At 36.0% G+C, this 20555-nt stretch overlaps 3 protein-coding genes across 3 annotated transcripts; 2 read left to right on the top strand and 1 right to left on the bottom strand.

Annotated features, from left to right (window-relative positions):
• The first annotated feature begins 5503 nt into the window (after positions 1–5503).
• LOC142543352 (xyloglucan 6-xylosyltransferase 1-like) lies at positions 5504–7358 on the top strand. The gene has a single exon (XM_075650568.1). It carries the CDS (start codon positions 5789–5791, stop codon positions 7151–7153), a length of 1365 nt encoding a protein of 454 aa, XP_075506683.1. The 5' UTR covers positions 5504–5788; the 3' UTR covers positions 7154–7358.
• Positions 7359–8484: 1126 nt separating this feature from the next.
• LOC142543351 (putative histone-arginine methyltransferase 1.3) lies at positions 8485–15226 on the top strand. The gene is made up of 15 exons (XM_075650567.1): positions 8485–8835; positions 9176–9238; positions 9538–9640; positions 10599–10739; positions 10966–11069; positions 11171–11269; positions 11355–11424; positions 11628–11724; positions 12478–12532; positions 12768–12851; positions 13139–13216; positions 13865–13968; positions 14050–14222; positions 14328–14479; positions 14858–15226. Exons 1-15 carry the CDS (start codon positions 8662–8664, stop codon positions 14906–14908), a joined length of 1548 nt encoding a protein of 515 aa, XP_075506682.1. The 5' UTR covers positions 8485–8661; the 3' UTR covers positions 14909–15226.
• Positions 15227–15380: 154 nt separating this feature from the next.
• On the bottom strand, positions 15381–19316 carry LOC142543350 (uncharacterized). Its single transcript, XM_075650566.1, has one exon. The coding sequence runs from the start codon at positions 19112–19114 to the stop codon at positions 15572–15574; it is 3543 nt and encodes a 1180-aa protein (XP_075506681.1). The 5' UTR covers positions 19115–19316; the 3' UTR covers positions 15381–15571.
• Between the last annotated feature and the right edge of the window lie 1239 nt (positions 19317–20555).

Below are 20555 nucleotides of genomic sequence, written 5' to 3'. Positions count from 1 at the left end.
TTGGGGTAGGAAATATTACAAATTAGTATATCATACAAGATGCAAGGAAACAAGATAAAGAAAATCTCGGATATTCATATAAATCAAGGATTTATATCTCATGAATTAGGAAGAGAAATCATCAGCAATGGCAAGGATATTTGGAGTCAATATTAGGAGATTTGACATGAATTTTTGGTATGATTTTTAGTGCCAAATTTAGCTCCACCATCCTCCCCTATAAATAGTGCATCAACCCCACTCATTCAACACACATAATTTCGAACTCGAAAATTCAGCAACTCTCCCTGGCCAAAATACTGCACAAAAATCGTCCCGAAAATCGTCAAAGAAATCGAGCCGGAGCGCTACCCGGACGAGGAGCGCGAAGTGATCCAAACCAAGCCGTTCACTCCACGTTTTTTTAAGTACATCCAAACACTGTAAGTGGCCTGTTTTAAATTTTGTTTTATGCACATGAAAATTTCGGTTTTGTGGTTTAAAAATACGGTCGAGTACCGTCGTTTTGTCTATACGTTTTTACGAAAGTTATTACGTTTATGTTTGACACTGTGAGGATTCCCTGAAAATGGGTGGAATTCCAACATATGGCCCTTAACAGTGGGATAGAACTGTTTTAGGGCCTCGCCCCCTTAGAGGATCAAAACTTAGGGACTGACATCAGTAAACCGTTAAAGGTGAAAAATCGCAGTGTTATTATGTTATGGAATTTACGTTACGTTTATGAAAAGCATGATGTACGTTTATGATATGTTTTGAAAATATTATTAAATTGGTTATGCTGTGTTCAAAGTCCCCCATTTACTGAGTATTCCCAAATACTCACCCCTCTTACAACCCTCCCCAGATAAGCCAGAAGAACAGATTGAAGAGGAAGAATCCGAGCAGTTTTGGGGATGGTGAATGCTCAAGGAAATCGATTATGTTTACGTTATTATTAATTAGATTTACGTTTCCGCATTAAAACTCTGTCGTCTTATTTATTTTGGGAATTGTAAAGACAATGATTATTTAATTTGAGATTATGATATATAAACTGGTTCGGTTTATACTGTGCTACAAGAGGCTTATTGTTGCGATTGTGTGATTGTTAAACAACGTCGGTGTCATTCCTGAGTTTCGGGGCGTGACATAACTTTATTTTCAAAACACGATAACATAATCATTTTAAGCATGTATATTCATCTCTTTATTCATGATATACTGATTCGTTCCTAATTGTTACTCTTGTGAGGGGACGGTGCTATATATCGGTTATTATAATTCACCATATCAGGACTTTATTTTATCTTATCATGTTTCGGAAATTTCTTACTACTTTTAATTCGAATCCTAACATTGCATTTTCAGGATTTCATAGCATTGCAAAAGAATCATGAGGAATGAAACATATCTGAATTAAAGAACATGAATCGCGTAGTATACGATCAAATTTTCAAAACACGACAACATAATCATTTTAAGCATGTATATTAGCCTACTTACAATTATTGAAACAACAAATAAACGTGGAAAATTCTTGTTGGAATGCTCAAACACAGGGATGCTTCTTGCTGCCGAAACGTGGCTCGAATAAGGTGCTGCTTATGCTGGAAAAAAGGTGCTGCTTGGCTCGAGTCTTGGACAACTTTTTGATCAACTTTGCGAAATTCTTTTTGCTTGAAATTGGGCAAAACAAGGCTAAAAAATTCTGTTGCTCTTCTTGCTCGAAAATGTTATTTTTTGAGTGATATGTTGGTGTGATTTTTCCTCTCAATTCTTTGACGACTAGTTCAATTCAACACCCATATTAAATAAATTGAATCATTCCTTTTAAGTTTGATTTATACATGATAACCTTGTTACATCAAGGGAGCCACCAATTATTTTTCATTTGGCATGCGTGGCTAATTGACTAAGGTTCAACATCTAATTATCAAGTGCCAAAACCCTATATACATCAAAGTCTGAAGTCTCCACTCTATCACGATCTCTCCTCATCTCCTGGACCCTGATCCTATCCCACCTGTTATCATGTACACATACAAACAAGACAAAAGTCGGATAATTCCGGTGATAATATAATCCCAGTATAAATCAACGAAACATGCAATCATATGATAAACATAAAAGCATTGATAGATAACAGCAATATATATCAAAAGCTGAAACATAATCAATATCAAACTGTCGACAATGCTCGTGACTCCACGACTCAGACTAGACTCAATCCTAGTCTAGGGATCCCGGTTTCCAGATGTGGGTATTCCTATATCGACCAACAGTAATAGAAAAGACTCCAGTTCTATCCACGTCGATATAACCAAACATCCAGTGTCCTGACCTAACCGTCATGGACTGTGGTCCTATCACCAATACATTATCTTGTGACATCGTGCAATGTGCTCGTGGCTATCCCGCCACTATCAGGTACTTCTGTCACAAGATTACTCGTCTAATGCATGCTCCTATAATTCCATAGAACAAGCATTTAATCAAATCAATAATCACAATAATAGAACATAATAATAAGTATATGATTTAGGGAAACTCAAGTACATCCTACTTGAGTCGATGTCCCAGTACCACATTGACTTATATCTTTCGTTTATTGCAGTTTTGATGACGTTCCTGTCCGGAATTCAAACTCTGTCAGTCCCACAATCTGGCCACGGCAATATCAATAATATCATATCAATATACTGCTCAAATCGATCCCAATCTGATCAATATTTCAAAATCAACGGCATAATCGCATAATCCCGATATCCCGGTCAATACAACATTACCAGATAATAATTCCCTCAACCAATAATCAATACTGATAAACTTTGATATCATATCTCAGTCAATTAACTTCAGAAAATCATAACAATTCCATAATCAGTCCGTTTCTTAATCTGACTTCGATTCTATGATGTCTAACATGTCAAGAACATCATATATGAATTCCATTCAATTCTGACAACATCATAATTTCAAAGCATGTCAAACGTAGTAAAACTTACGTCCAGTTGTAGCCTGCGTTGATAGGAACATAGTACTGAAGTCGGATTTAAAATCGGACGGACGGATTTCTCACAAAAGACGTAAGGATTTTTCACTCTTTTCCAGAAACCTTTTCTCGATTCCCTTGTTGCTGAATTGCGAAGGAACCGAATGGCTATATATATATATATATATATATATATATATATATATATATATATATATTGCATGTAATTGATACGTGTCTCCCTCAAAATTCATCCAAAGCCTCTCACGCATATGCGCGAGACTTAATCCTCAGCGCGTACATGCACAGCACCTCGCGCATATGCGCGCCCCTAGCCATTGTTCAATTTACCCAACTCTCGGGTACCCTCGCGCATATGCGCGAATCTAAGTCGCGCATGTGCGCCCAACTCTCTGGACCTCTCGCGCATGTGCGCGTATTGAGGTCGCGCATGTGCGCCCAATGCTCGGTCTCTCATTATGGCTTCCACACAGCTCGCGCATATGCGTGCCTACTCTTCGCGCATATGCGCGAGACCTTCGGTCCTCGCACCAACAATTCCCACATAAAATCTTCTTTTGTGTCTCGGTTAGCCCCTCTCATAATCGTCTCGATTAAAATCAATAATCGTAATTTAACACGATATTAAATCTCGGGCATTACAGGGTTTGTATTGGCATGTGCTATATTACACAATTTTCTTTGAAAAAAGTGTCAATTTGATGAATTTCAAATTGAACTAGATAATGAAGCTCAATTTGTCTTCATCAGGACAAGTTTATGAAGGTGACGACTTTGATCAGTTATTCAATACTCAAAAACAACAACGAGCAAATGCTAAAACATGGATGAATATCAAAGCCAATGGAATGTAGAACGATGTTGATCAAATTGTCAGTAATGATTAGATTTTTTTTATAAAAGACTACTCATTATTTTGAGTGTTCTTTTAATAAAATTTTATTATGAGCTTATAAAAATATTATTCATTAATATGTTGAATTGACATAAAGAATTGAAATTTTGATTTCAATAAATTGGATAGTTCATTTGTCGTTTTTCACAAATTAAATTGATTTAACTTTTAAGTAAGTAAAATTCATTTACATTCATAAATAAAAAAAATAATTTAAAATTGAAGAGGTTATCTATGTCCAATAATTATTTTTAAAAAATTAATAAAAAATAAATCACAATTATAAACTACAAAATTCACATAATTCTATGAAAAAAAAAAGTCTATAAGAGTCTATGAAATTTGTTTTACAATTCTATGAGATTCCACAAAAGTCAATAAAAATCTATCAACTCCACAAAAGTCCATCATTTAAAAAAAATCATTAAAAATCTTTGAAAATATAGAATGAATACACCCCCATTTTTTATTTGTTTTCAACTATTTAATATTGTATGTGAATATATTGATACGAATATATATATCTTTTTATAGTAATTTTTTTGGGAGGAACTTTTTAAATATGATAAAAAAAAACACACACACAACACACACACATATATATAATTATTAAATATGGATAAAATTCATAGACCAATAGCTTGAAAAAAAGACTAAGTAATCAATGTATCTATTAATTAACTTTATTTTGAATAGATCTTTTTTATTAGCTACTAATGAATTGTTAAATTAATATGATCTATTACAAACAATTTGATATATCTAACAGTTAACTGTATTCAAAAGTATGTGTCTGTTGTGAGACGGTCTCACAAATCTTTGTCTATAAGACGAGTCAACCCTATCGATTTTCACAATAAAAAATAATACTCTTAGCATAAAAAATAATATTTTTTCATGGATAACCCAAATAAGAGATATATCTTACAAAATATGATCCGTGAGACCGCCTCATACAAGTTTATGTCTTTTTGAATAAATTTTGTTTTGGTTAGCTATCAATGTATTGTCAAATTAATATATGAATTATTGCAAATTTGATATGTGAAATCTACAAATTTAACTAAAATAATTATTTTACCCTCAAACTAAATTATTTTTTCCCAACTTTGTCTTCATAAAGTGTAAATAGTAGGTTGTCTGTGAGAATGTTTCGTAGATTTTTATCAGTGAAACACGTCAATTATGTCCATTTACAATAATATGTAATACTTTTGACATAAAAAATAATAATTTTTGATGAAAGTTTTAAATAAGAGATTCGTCTCACAAATTAATACGTAGGTTCATTTTACAAAAGTTTTTGTGAAATGTAAAATTGGTTGGTACTAGTATACTGTATGTTTAGTGATTTCTTTTAAAAAAAATATCGAATTGATATTTTGTGCACAAATTAAAATCCAAATAACCATAAAATTACGAAATGGGTCATATTTTGACATGAAATAATATATAATTTATTTCAAAACATTTTTTTAATTTATAATCAAACATAGCCATATTTTTGCTATTCGTTATATAATTGTTTGTGCTAAAATAAATTAATTTATATTAATTATTTTGATTTTGAAGGGCGAATCTCAAAACTATGTTTATTCGAGGGGGCCGACGGCAGTTTACCACATTTCCTGTCCGAATCCCATGTTCGCCACCACCTCTGTCCGTGTCCGCCTCTTTCTTTGTTTCTTTCCAACATCGGCGCTTAAAATTCTTCCTTTCCCTTCAAAAAGTGCATATCAAATTTGAAATTTTCATTCTCAGTGCTGCCATTTCGTGCAACAATCTTTGAAAAAACATTACCAGATTGAGGAAAATCATCTTTAAAAGTTCTGTTAATCCATCGAAAGAATTGGAATTTTGAGTGGGTTCGAGTTTTAGCTCAAAGGAATTGAACAGCCATGTTAAATCGGCTAATCAGCCAGCGCCGGGCGCGCCAGTTCCGGCGACTTTTGCGCAATGGCAAGCTCACGCTTTTATGCCTCGTTCTTACCGTCGTAGTCTTGCGTGGGAATCTTGGCGCCGGAAGATTCGGCACGCCGGAGAAAGATCTTGACGAGATTCGAGAAACCTTCTCATACATACGCAAGCACGCCGAGCCTCGCCGCGCTTTGGTAGAGCCTTCAAAGGGGCAGCGGAAACCCAGTGATGGTACGGAAAATGGCATCAAGAATTATGCTGAATTTGATATGAAGAAGATTTTGAAAGACGAGGATGATGGGGTTGAGGAATTCAAGCGTGATTCGACGCAACCTTATAGTTTGGGTCCAAAGATTGAGAACTGGGATCAAATGAGAGACGAATGGCTGAAGAAGCATCCAAATGTCCCTAATTTCATTGCAGAAAAGAAGCCCAGGGTATTGCTGGTGACTGGGTCGTCGCCCAAGCCGTGCGAGAATCCGGTGGGGGATCATTACTTGTTGAAATCGATCAAGAATAAGATTGATTACTCTAGGCTTCATGGGATTGAGGTCTTTTACAATATGGCCTTGCTTGATGCAGAAATGGCGGGATTTTGGGCGAAACTGCCGTTGATCCGAAAGCTTTTGTTGTCCCATCCAGAGGTGGAGTTCTTGTGGTGGATGGACAGTGATGCAATGTTCACAGATATGGCCTTTGAGGTGCCGTGGGAGAGGTATAAGGATCATAACTTGGTGATGCACGGTTGGAACGAAATGGTGTATGATCAAAAAAACTGGATTGGTTTGAACACAGGGAGTTTCTTGTTGAGGAATTGTCAGTGGTCTTTAGATATTCTTGATACATTGGCACCAATGGGGCCGAAAGGGAAGGTTAGGGAAGAAGCAGGGAAGCTTTTAACTCGGGAGCTAAAGGATAGACCGGTTTTTGAGGCGGATGATCAGTCTGCAATGGTGTATATATTGGCAACACAGAAGGATAAGTGGAGTGATAAGGTTTATCTTGAGAACACTTACTATCTGCATGGTTATTGGGGCATTTTGGTGGATAAGTACGAGGAAATGATTAAGAAATATCATCCGGGTCTCGGTGATGACCGTTGGCCGCTTGTTACTCACTTCGTGGGTTGCAAGCCTTGTGCAAAGTTCGGGGATTATCCGGTTGAAAGATGCTTGAAACAGATGGATCGTGCATTCAACTTTGGAGATGACCAAATCCTTCAAATATATGGTTTCTCTCATAAATCACTAGCCAGTCGGTGGGTGAAGAGAACACGGAATGAAACTGGCAATCCTCTTGAAGTAAGAGCTCATCTGGGGTTGCTTCACTTGCATCCTAAGCTGTGAAAATGTCATTTTCTTGAATAGGCATGGAGATCCGATGAAAGGGACTGACTTGCCCTTTTCATATCAAGATTTTTGTTTCTAGGAATACATGTAAAAATTTCGAATTTTTATTGTTTTAGTGTAATTCGTTTGTATGGATTGTTCTGCTGCACGGATTATATTTTGAGCTGGTTAATCCAATCCGAACTCATCCCTTTTCTGTTTATTTGATTCTTTCGCTGAATTTCATGATCTTCGCAAATTGATGTTTGTTCTGCAATGCCACACAGCTGGTGGACCTGTAGTTTCATCAGTTATGATGGCCTACAACAAGTATAGGATTCTTGGTTTTGGCCGAGTAGCTCGTTTATGCCTCAATCGGCATCGAATTCTTCTCCATTTTTTCCACTCAAAGCACGCGATTTAGGCATGTCGGGATCGTGCCATGTTTTTTTTTAAATGAAGTTACTTCCATTAATGTGCAAAAAGTGTTACAATACAAATACACCAAACATCCCCAAGAGATAAAAGAAGTTTGAAACACATCAATACAAAACTAAATACAACACGAAATCAACAAATTTATGTCAGTACATGAAACATATCAGTCGAAGTCAGAATACTCCTGAAGACGTGAATCTGAATCTTCCTAGTTACTGTAACAACATTAGGCTTCTCATTTTCAAACATAAGCTTGTTCCTTGCATATAGTATATTGTAGCTGTAAGCACTGTACAACACATCTTAACTAGTGTGGATTTGCTCCTATAAATGCTTCGAAACGCCCTGAGTACTGCTGCCTGTTGTACCATGTTTCTCTTCATTCTCAGCCATTCTCTGATCGCATTCTATATGGTACTGGAGGTAGAACACCCGAAAAACAAGTGCTGGACTGATTTACTCCCATCATTACATAGTATACAAGATTTACCTGTCACATGAACAAATCTGTCCTGAATAAGGAGTTTCTCATTTACTAGTTACCACAACGTAAATCGGTGCTATGGGAAAATGCATGGTTTCCTCAAGAGAGGTTGCCATGACCATCTTCCCTTTTTTGTTGACAAAGAAATCATATGCCACTAGATCATATCCTAAATTATCGTCTCGCTTTTTAAATTGATTTGCATCCATATCTATTATTTGAGAGTAGTTTGTTATATTGAATCTTGCATCGAAATTACTTTTTGTATATATACTATATTTTTCAGAGTTTACAAAGTTATTAACATTACATCACAAGAAAAGAACAATTCTTTAACCAAACATCAGGTCAAGTGATTTGTACCTTTTCCGGGCACCAAAATAGACAAAGTGTCGAAAAAGGAAAACAAAAGACAAAGTGTCCACTACATGTCCAATTGAAAACTGACACGTCGTTATATTCACCATCACTGTCGCACCAAATCAGCATTAACGCATTATTCATCTGCACTGCTAAAACCTCTCTTCTCCCCATTAAAAACCCTAACTTGTTATGTGTAAACTGTTCTTTTATTGACAATACTTAGTGTTAGATTCAATATTTCATGGAGAATAATAGGCTGGGTGAGCAAGATTTTTTGGTAGCTTCGATTTCACAGCTATCCATTTCGAGCAATTCTTCGCCGCCGGTGGTTGCCCGGTTTCGCCCCGACTGGCTCCAATTTGACCTGGACTCCGATTCAAATAACTCCGTCCGATTCGAGCTACGAAACTGCAGGGTGAGGTTTTTTTTTTTTAAAAAAAAATTTCTTGTTGCATTTCGTTAACTTCACGTATTCAAGTTCGAGCTTTTTGTACCAATAGTGTTTGGTTGGAGGTTTAGCTTGGTTTCATATATTGAATCACATTTGAAAATCTTTGTATCCGTGCTAAAGAAGTTTGTAGTGCTAGGTTAATGAAATTTGTGCTACTGGAATTTAAGTATCAGGGAAGGATCGTTTTACATGAATCAGTTGATTATTATTTCGAACTGCTTTCACAAAAGTTCGTTTTTTTAATATGTTTAGCATGTCATGTAGTGATGGTTTATTATAATGTTTGTTTCCTTCTACTTTCCAGCTTTTCAAGCTCGGACCATCTCAATCAGTATGTGTATCTGAGGCTTCTGAAGTAAATAAGGAGGTATTATACAATTTAACTTACTCATGCAACAATTTCATGTTCGCAAGGTTGTTTGTGCCACCCTTTTGGTTATTTCAGTTTGCACCACTACTACTTTGATTGCAATCATGATTGTTATATGTGTATGGAGTTCTCTATGATCTTCTGTATCTTATAAGTAATATGCTTTTTTTTGTGGTAATGGTGAAGATAAAAAATAAGGATTTTGTTTTCTTTTAAATTTTTTTGTAGAAAAAGAAGGATTTGTTTTTATGAATGGCGTGTAGTTAATAAGATGTAATGGTTATTCTGTGAATCAGAAGAAGTACTCAAGGGGCATCACCATACAGTTTATAAATGAGGAGGAAAGTTTGGCTTTCCATTGTGCATTTGAGCAATGGAAGAAAGACGCGACTGTTCAAGGTTAGTTTTTTGCATGTTGCAGGTGTCTCGTGAAAGATGTAATTGTGTGATTGTCATTTGTTGATTTGGTTTTAAATGATGGTGGTTGTAGAGTCCATCATCTTGTGTATGTAGACTATGATGTCATTTATTTGAGACTTACGCAATTCAAGTGTGATGTTACTAATTTCTAACTTTTATGCTGGACTTGCCATTTTCTTTGCTACCTCTAAACATTTCCTTTTGTTTCAGTCAATGTTTACCCTTTATTTGGCATCATTAAGTTCTGACAACACCACTACAATGACTTTTTAAATGACAATTTGTCTATAAATGTGATTGCATTACGTGTCTGAAATCTTGTTAAGAATCTGTCTCTTGGTAACACTATAGCTTTTTGATTCCCCGTTGATATGGGTTTAAATTCATGCACATTTGGCTTTTATCCATTGCCTTGGTGTGAACCAAAAAATCGCGATTGCGTTATTCTAGACATGTACGCATGCAGATTTTTTTAATTATTCTTCTAAATATGCTCCATTATAATTGTTGTGATCTGATTTAAATTCAAACTTAAATCTAGATACACGCTGTAAATGTTATAAATCTGGACTCCAAAATATGGAGTATAGGCACTGGTCTGTAGTTTACAACCGTGGAACACTTTTTCTATGCAGTAGCAATAATAATTCATCATGCAAGTTTGCACATGCATTCTCATCAACAATGTCTGCAGTGGTTAAGTACTTGCAATTCTGAATTAGATTAAAAACTCTGATGTCAAAGTTTTGAGTGAGGATTCACTGTACTAATACTATAAAGTTAAAATATCCTTATAAAACTTTCATGTCATGCAGTCCAATCTTCTGTCATTCTGGCAGAATTTGATTTAGTTAAAGGATAATCCGACAGAAGTAAATAATACTGAGGGCAGAGGCGCATGGAAACTCATATGCAGTTCTTTTTCTTTTTTTTGCAGGATCATCTTTGCCAAATGGAACAATGTCATCTAAAAGTAAATTTGATGACAAAATAGAGGCGTCCTCTGCCAAAATGTACTTTCATTACTATGGACAGCTTCTACACCAGCAAAATATGATGCAAGATTATGTGAGGACAGGTTACATATCTTAGACATAAATTTATATTTCTTTGAAATTGATTTTGAACCCGGGCACTCACATCGGAGCTTTTCCTTTTACCTGCATTTTCATTGGCATGTGCTATTATTTTTCATTTAGAAAGATTTTAATTCAAGAGCCTTACGATTCCATGGCTTCTCTGGTTGCTGAACTAAAATCTCAAGTCTCATTAGATTGCTGATTTATTAGAAATTTGTGTTCCAGGAACTTATTATGCAGCAGTCATGGAGAATCGTGCGAATTTTGTTGATCGTGTGGTAGTTGATGTTGGTGCTGGTAGTGGCATCTTGTCATTGTTTGCTGCTCAGGTGCTGAATTACACATGATTCTTCGCACTCCCTCGTTGAATAAACTGATTACTTTACCATCATTGATTATCGGTGGCTGATTTAGATATTCCTTTTCGCAGGCCGGTGCCAAACATGTGTATGCTATTGAAGCATCAGACATGGCAGAATATGCTCGTAAACTTGTAGCTGGGAATGCATTACTCATCCAAAAAATAACGGTGATATTTTTAACCATACTTTAATATTATTTTCAGATAAGTTGTTTGCACTGTTATCAATATAATGTCTCTGTTTATTATGTAGGTTGTAAAAGGTAAAGTTGAAGAGGTTGAATTACCTGAGAAGGCGGATATTTTAATTTCCGAGCCAATGGGTATGTTTGCTTATCTTTCTTTTGTCATCTGGCAGATATAACATTTTGATATTTTGGAAAGTCAATCTTGCTAAACCAAATGAAGAGAACTTTAGTATGCATGGATCCTTTTAAATTCATGGAAATGCTCTTCTGTCTTTCGATAGTTTGCAGTTCAAAGAAGACCTGAAGACATATAATGGCCACTAATTTTCCTGCTGCAGGCACTTTGCTAATAAATGAAAGAATGCTTGAGTCATACATAATCGCGAGAGATAGATTCCTTGTTCCAAATGGGAAAATGTTTCCAAGTTTAGGAAGGTATCTGTTATCCAAAATAATCTCCTTTCTGTGCTCAATTCTACATTTCTTCGAAGTGGGAAAAATTCTCCAACTTTTAACTTGGACAATGAATTGGAAGTTGATAACTCCATCCTTTTCTTATTTTTCTCGGTTTCATTGTCGCTGTATTTCGTCTGAAGTATGTACTTGTTTTTTACTTGTTTTGTTTATATCATACATCATGAACAGTTTCGTTTCTTAAGATAATAGGAATGTGTTTATGCCTCTGCTTCTCTTTTATAACCATTCTATAATTTCTAGGAGCTTTGAATTATAATAATGCTTCAATGATTTTGTTTGTCATGACAGAGTTATATGTAGCAAATTGAGCTGGTTTTTAAGGTATTCATTGTATGACATTCTTTGAAGGGCAATGATGTTCCTATTTCCATGTACTGGTATGAAAGATATTTTTAGTGTTTATACTCTGCCAAATTGTATTGATATTTCTATTCCGAGTTGTCTATATGACTAGAAAGCACCTCAAACTATCTGTAGCCAATCAAGTAACCTAATGGTAGAGACGTAGAGTTGTTGGTTTTCCAAGATTTAGGTCTTGTTATTGAGTCATACTGGGGGGGTGTGTGAATTTTTCTTGATAAAAGATGCATGACTGTGCATGTGCCTGTTTTTTCTATTTGCTGCTGTAGGGTAGGTTATTTTTCACATCAGTAAGAGCTTTACTTTGCGGTTTTCTTCTGGATATATATTTGTACTTGCTTGTTCTTGTAGGATACACATGGCACCATTCAGTGATGAGTATTTGTACACGGAAATTGCGAACAAGGTTGGCTACTACTATTGCAGCAGGTGTTGCTAATGTCCTACTGGGAAAACCAGGGACTGGTTAGCCATTGTTCATCAATTAATATTTTAGGTTCAACGAGGGAGAAATGTCCATTCATTTCATGGAATTTTAATTGTATAACCAAGTCAAGAATGTTATGGCGCTGTCGTAACATCTTCGCTTGACAATGAATGCTTTTCTATTGCGTTTAATTTTGTCTTTCATTTCCACCTAGGCTTTATTTTGGCAGCAACAAAATTATTATGGTGTAAATTTGACACCTTTACATGGTGCTGCATTTCAAGGATACTTCTCACAGGTTGGCTTCAATTCTTTCAATATGTTTTGTTTATTATATGTTCACAATAAGTTGCAAATCACTTTAAGACTATGTATTAAGTTTTCAATCCAAGATGCTTTTCATATAATGTGTCTTTTATAATTTCAAAATAAATATAAGACAATTTAATTCTGGAGTGATAATTTTCTGGTGAGTCCCATTGTCGTGATCACATCTGGAACTTAAATGTGTGGATCAAATTTTGTTGAGACATTGTACTGCAAATATTCTTGGGCATGTCATAATCTACTTCGTATTCTTTGCAGCCAGTGGTAGATGCTTTTGATCCAAGATTATTGGTGGCTCTTGCAGTTTCCCACGAGATAAATTTCATGTCCTCCAAGGTAATGTTAACTTCAACCACGTATCTATTTTGTATGCGTGCAACTTCAAATTTCATTTATGGTTGATACCTGAATTTCAGAAATATTTTACTGAACTATCTCCTAGTCATTTTGTTGACTGTTTTGTTAGTACATTCACTCTAATTTGATCGGGGACTAAGATGGTTGGACACTTTTTTTCATCCAATGCTCCACTAAATAGATGGAAAATCATTTTGTGGTTAGTAGAACCTCTTGGAAATGTGAAGCAAACTCATTCATTTTGCTAAGGGGATTGTTGGTATTGTGCTATACCAGAATTGTGATGATAGTGGTTTGATGAACATTTCTCTGAGAAAACAGTTCCAAAAGATTTGGTTTATTTTTAACCATCAATCACAGCATAATTTACAAATGAACTATGGCAAATAATTTTTTGGTTTTCGAAAAATGGAGTCACTGGTGGACTCAACGTTTGTATATCTAATGGTCTCTTTACTTGTGATTCATCTCCAGAACTTTTACCACAAAAAAATTGCTGTGAAGGTCTCAGTTTTTTTAGTTCCTTGAAGAGTATGCGACCTTCAGAATTGCAGCATATTATCGGTTATCTTTTTTAAAGTTGTAAATATTGAATCGCATGCTAAAAAATTATTAAAATAATGACAGGAGGAAGAATTATATGAAATTGACATCCCATTGAGGTTTATAGCTTCCGTAGGAACCAGAATCCACGGGTTGGCTTGTTGGTTTGACGTGTTGTTTGATGGAAGGTAATTTTTATGACTTGTGTTTGCATTTTCTCTGTTTTGCCTTTGCACCCTGCTGACCGCATCAAATTGTTACAAAAATAGCACTGTACAAAGGTGGCTTACCACTGCTCCTGGTGCACCTACGACACACTGGTACCAGCTACGATGTGTATTGTCCCAGCCAATTTATGTGATGCCTGGCCAAGAGATAACAGGTCAACTACGAATGGTTGCTCATAAAGCACAGAGTTATACCCTTCACCTAACATTATCAGGTTGGTTTACGCAGTTCTTTTTGTAGTCATGCACGAATCTTTTTAAATGTGTTTGGTTCCTTCTATCTCGAACTTGATCAACACTATCATTTTCCAATAATATAGCTAAAATGTGGGGCCCTGGTGTTGAACAAGGAGGAATACTACAGACGTCATCTGGTAAATTTGACCTCAAAGAGCCCTATTACCGGATGTCTCAACCTCAGGCATATCCAGTGGCCCAAGAACAACCTCCTCAGCATCTACTACAAACACAGGTTTTGAGCATGCAGCTGTGTCACGTTTACCATATTCTCATCGAATGAAAGCAATAAATTTGAGTGTTTATGAAATTTGTTCCGTATTTCCCTCTTCCCACCGGAACACATCTTTGTTACACTTATTCGAGCTTTTAACCTACCTGGTAGTAATACTGAGTTTCTTCCCAAGAAACGACTTTTAGGTAGTTTGAAATTTCTTCCCAAACTTTCTGGCCATTTTTCAATCTTGTTACATTTACAGCTCAGCGTAAAATCCAGTCTCAACTTCATTTATTTTATATTCTTAAGCCCACGCACTTACATAATCATAAGCAGAAGCATCCTTCGATTGATGGTAATGCAGACTTTAAGTAATATACATGTTGCATTTTGCAGGATTTACAAACACTGTCCCAGGATGAAGAAGGTTCAGATTTATTGCAGTAATCTTTGTGATTCAGAGTCAGAGCTTCCATCACCACTTCAGTGACAAATATACCAATTGTTTCCTGATGCTCCCCTTTTTATTACTTTGATTTTCATTTCTTTGCTTTGAGACCATGAAGAGCATGTTTCTTTCTCTAATCTTATTACTTGTCTAAGCTTGTGCGACTGCACTGATTATTCTAGGTGGCTTTCCGCCCCATCATAATTCATGGTTTTATTCAATTCAGATCAACTTTTTGGATCATGGCAAAAGCGACTTCCGGAATTCGTGTAATAATTTACCTATTCATTCATGATTAAGATGAGTATTTTTAGAAATATGGTAGTTTATTTTTTTCAATACATCGAACCCCAAGAGAGTTCCCAGTTTATTTTGAGACCTCTATGACACAAGAAAAATAATGATTGGCACCTCTACGAAAAGAAAGATCTTACAAATAAAATGAACGTTGGATTCTGGAACATTAGCGAAGAAAATAAAGTTATATTTCATTCACGCGGCTTCATTACATGCAAGTTAAGCCATATAAAATTTGAAGTATACAAGTAGTATCGGTTGAGCGTTACCTATGATCAAATGCAAAAGCATATGCTTAACAACAAAAAGAGAGAACTAAAATAGAGAAACAAAAAAAAAATGTGACATGGGTTTATTGACAGCACCTAGCTTGAGTTCTTGTTGGTATGAGGGAAAAAGCTCCCAAGCATCGCTTTGGCAATCGGAAGGAGAACTATAGTAGCGATTTGTAGCTGATCTGAACTGCTTGTCCTGATACAAACCTGCCAACTTGGCTTTTTGTTCCATCCAGCCCGAATCCGAACGTGCAATCTGGAATTCTTACCAGAAGAAAACTGAGATTGCAGGTTGCATGACCACATAACATCACCTCTCCATTTCCTCAAAGACAGACCTAATGAGCTGTGATTCTTGACAATAGTGTAATAATCTTTTCCCTTTGAACACCTTTCAGTGCTTCCCCTGAATGCTGCATTGGTTTGAGTTTGACAAGAAGCTGCATTTCCAGTGTGAGATGGTAGTTCTCCAACTGTGATTTGATCCTCAAGAAAAGTGATGGGTACTCCAGTGGTCTGAACATTGAGTCCTGCCATGGTTGATCTTTTGTGTTTGTGCTTTGCCAAGACAGATGAACGTAACTGGATCTTAAACTCTTCTGTATCCTTGGTAAGTTGAACCAAAACTACTGCTGGAAATTCACCATCATAACCAAGATTATGATCCCATCCATGGGAGTCGAACGCCTGCTCACTGAGAAACTGAGATGAGGGTTCAAAACAACAGTCCCTAAAAGAGGGCCTATTTCCATCGAAGGAAGGTGGGAGAGCCACGTCTGTTAAAGGAACTGCTACAGTTTTTAAGCTTCCCGTTTGGTTGTCTGCAGAAGTGTCGTCTTCTAGTTCAAACGGGGAACAAATTTTGAAACCAAATAGATTCCCACTGTTCAAAGGATTCTGAATCCCGACCATGGAATTCACTTCTGATAAAATTTTCATTGAATAAAACAAAAGCAGAAGACGTGATCTCCAACTTTCTCTTATATACATCGGTTTTTCTCCATACTCGTTTTCTTCAGCAAAAGTGCTGTTTTCAACCAGAGCCACTGGAACCATCAAACCAGGATTCACTGCCAGAAACTCCCCACGAGCATGACCAATCATCTGTTGCACATCATATGATCGATGAGAAACAAATACCTCATAATTTAGTGGATGTCCATTGGATCCATCTGGAGGTATTGAACTTGAATGCGTAAAAGAAATTACAGCTTTCTGCCATATTGATGATCCAAGATAAGTCGTAACTAACTTCAGTAAAGGTAAATCATCAAAGTTACTGGTTTGCATGTCTAGGCGATCAATATATAGGACAACATCGGGTGGGGATTTCTGCATTATTTTTTTTATTGACGACAGAACTTTTCGGTTGTGAGATTGATCTACCAGAGAAGGTCTAAGACCAGGGGTATCAAAAATCTTAACTTTGACTTTATCGATCATACCTACGATTTCCTTCACATCAGTTGTGGCTGGCTCAAATGCGTCAATTACAGCCTTCCTTTCTCCGAAAATGGAATTTATTGTAGCACTCTTGCCAACTCCAGTTTTCCCAATAACCAGGATGCTCACAGAAAAATACATATCATTTTTAGATTGTACCTCGAGTTCCTTAGCTGCCTTTTTGTCTGAATCAAAATGGAATTCCTGAGAAGAGGATCTCGACTCAGCAACAGCAAGCTGGTATAAAACTTTTGCAGCTATGGAATTTTCAGGAAACATGCCCAATCTGCGGATAAGCTGCAAGTATTTTACTCTTATTTGCTGAATTACCTCCAGCTTGTGCTTCTGAGCTTCACTTAAAGTTTCCTCTATTTCACTGTTCATTCTGGGAGGAGCACAGCCATTTCTGGCTTCGACAGATGTAAATTGATTCATGTCACCATCTGACACAACACCTATGTCGTCCATAAAGCATCCAGCAAGGTCAGCAGAATCAATTATTTGTCTCACATCGCTAATTTTGTCATCTGAATTCACCCCCACAACCAAGCCTGTGGCCATCCGACCATCGATCTCTTGCAAAATCTCCCCAGCAGAGAAAGGAGTAAAAACTCGTTCTTCCATGTCACCGAGCATTACATTAACATCAGCTGGGGAGGTTGGATTTTCTCCCTCACCATATAACTGTTCACTATTTTCTTCTTTATGTGTGGCTTCCTGGTTCACATGCTTGTCGTTTATGAAAGCTTCAGGCAAATCTGAATATCGGGGACACCCCTCACTTAGCCCCCCTTTGTTTATCTGAACATCTCGATCAAGAATTACACTCTCAGTTTGGTCAATCTTTTGCCTGCATTCTTGTTCCTGATTCTCACCTTGAAAATCATCATCAGAGACCGAACTATCCACATACACTTCAACCATGCCACCGCTGCTGTCTAATTCAGGAATTTCGAGTTTCATTAATTTACCTATTTCACAAGGGCGTCTAGGTTCTGTAGCTGTAACATCACAAGGAAAATTTTCAGGCAGCATTGTGTTTTCAGCAAGGTCAGCTGGCAGTCCATGGTTATCCAACCCCACAAATTTTCTCTCATCCACCCCATCAATTTCTTTAAATTCCCGGTCAAGTGGCATCAAATTTCCATTCCACTCTGATTCAAATGGAGCCTTATGATCATCATGGGAAACCAAAGAACCAGCAGTAACTTCATAAGTGTCCTCAAGACCTTTATTTTGTATCATATCAGCTGACACGAGACCATCAATAGTTTGCTCTTCTTGTTTTGAGCTCAGACAATCGCTACCAACTACCAACTCCTCAACAAATTCGATACCAACCACGCTCTCAGCCAGTGATTCATGAACTTCCTTTTCCTCAACCTCTAAGATACTGACTTTTCGGTAACTATCAAGCCTCTGATGACTAATAATGCTCGGGACTCGAGCTACACCCGAGAATCCATCATCGTCCATAATTTCACTGGCCTGAGAATCATCATCACTGTCCCTTGATACCTGGGCGATGGGTATAATAGTGTTTGGCATCAATGAAATTTCAATATCCACGACTGAAGATGATTCATTTTCTGAAACATCCTCATTAGCTGCAACCACAACAGGTCTAAAATCACCATATCCCAAAACATATTCCCCATCTTCAAATATTTCTTCATCCGAGTCACTTGGAAATGAACTTGAACCGTCGTACTCGCCAACTTTCCTAAATCCCTTAAAATTCCAGTCGTTTGGGTTTCTGACTAGAGCTCTTCCAAATACATTTCCATTAATGCTTCCACTCTCTTCAACAATTTCTCTCCATGGTCTTTTCACAGAAGGCCTAAACGAAGCATCTTCATAGCTTCTACTACCTAGTTGAACCCTTTCACTATTTGGGTTCTTCAAGGAAGGCCTCGAAAATCCATATTCCTCAACATAGTGAGTATCCTCAAGAATTCCCTCATCTTCACCACGAGCAAAACCCTCAGATTCAGGCTCACTACCACTGTAATAACTACTGGTAGTACTGTTTCTACGACTTTTTGACGAAGCTGAATATTCAAAGTCGGATTCATCGACAGTGAGAGGAGCTCTAATACCTGAGGATGCTGAATCATAAAAAACTGCCGACTTTGGGGCCACTCCCACTCGTGTACTGGAAATGGAGACACCATTAAACCTTGAACCCATGAAAGAGTAGAACTTCAGAGCGCCTGACTGTTTGTGTATATATATTATATATATATCCAAAGTTTGTGGTTTATCACACGTAAAGTGAGAAATTTTGTTTCTGGGAATAAAGATGGGATCTTGGGGTGGTTTTTGGTTTTGTCTAGGTCTTGAATTTGTTTTGCTTTGTTGTTTTGTTTGAATGTTTGTGGCTTTCTTCGGTTTGGATGCATCGGGCAATGCAGTGGTGAGAAAAAGTACATGTGGAGAGCCCATTGTTGTCCTCGTAAATTAAGGTGGTCATAAATAAATTATAGCAACTTAAAACTCCCCACACATTTTTGTTTTCAAATTTTTTCGAAATTATAAAACATAAAATTTACGTGAAACGGTCTTACGGATCGTATTTTGTGAGACAGATCTCTTATTTAGATCATCCATGAAAAAATATTACTTTTTATTGTGAATATCGGTAGGATTGACCCGTCTCACAGATAAAGATTCGTGGGATCATCTCACTAGAGACTTACTCATTATAAAATATATTCGTCTCATTTGAAATTTTTATATTTAAAAAATGAAAATTATCTAACAAATATACAACAAATTATTTAATGAATGTTACTCGTGGATCTAAAATTAAGTAAAGGAAAATGTCTTGTTTGGGTAAAGATACGTGTATGTGAGACTAAGCATCGGCATTTAATTACTTGTATATGAATATACACATTAATAAATGCAAAGGTTCCTATTTGACAATGCACATTTAATATTTTCAACAAATGTCCCATTAATATCTAATATTTTAGCTTAAAAGTAAAATTAGGCAAAATATTCAATTTCAATTATATTATTTGGAGTGTGTCCTTGTTCAAAACATATATTATGTTAAGAAATAAATATCACTAACAAGTTTCATGTTATAAAAGTAACTATGACACATGTGCTTAGGGATGATCAAATTTTTTTATTAACCGTCCGAATCGAATTGTACTGCACCGTTTTTCATAATATTTTATAAAAACTGCGATTAAAAATACTAATCATAAACCGCACCGCATACGCGGTTCGATTTTTTTTTAATCAAGAACCGCACCGCCTAAACCGTTTGCCATAATATCGAACCTAAAATTATAATAATTTGTAAACATATTCAAATAAAGATGTCATCATTCATAATATTCAACTCTCTTCAAAATTATTATTCTTACAAATAAAACTTATCATTTTATTAATTATTTTTCATATTAGTTTTTTATTAAAATATTTATTTCTTTTGCAATAATATTTTGTTTGAAGTTTAAAAATAAAAAAAATGATAAAATATTGTAAATGTCATTTTTGTTGTGAATGTGTTGTGTTGTTAAATTATTAACTTATTTTTGAATCTTGATTATTGTTTTTTCTATTTTGATCTTTATATACTTTGAACTATATTTTATATTTGAAAATAATATATTAT

Source organism: Primulina tabacum, chromosome 4 (assembly GCF_025594145.1).
Source record: "Primulina tabacum isolate GXHZ01 chromosome 4, ASM2559414v2, whole genome shotgun sequence".
In the NCBI taxonomy this organism is placed as follows: Eukaryota; Viridiplantae; Streptophyta; class Magnoliopsida; order Lamiales; family Gesneriaceae; genus Primulina; species Primulina tabacum.
This window is presented reverse-complemented; position numbering and strand designations above follow the sequence as displayed.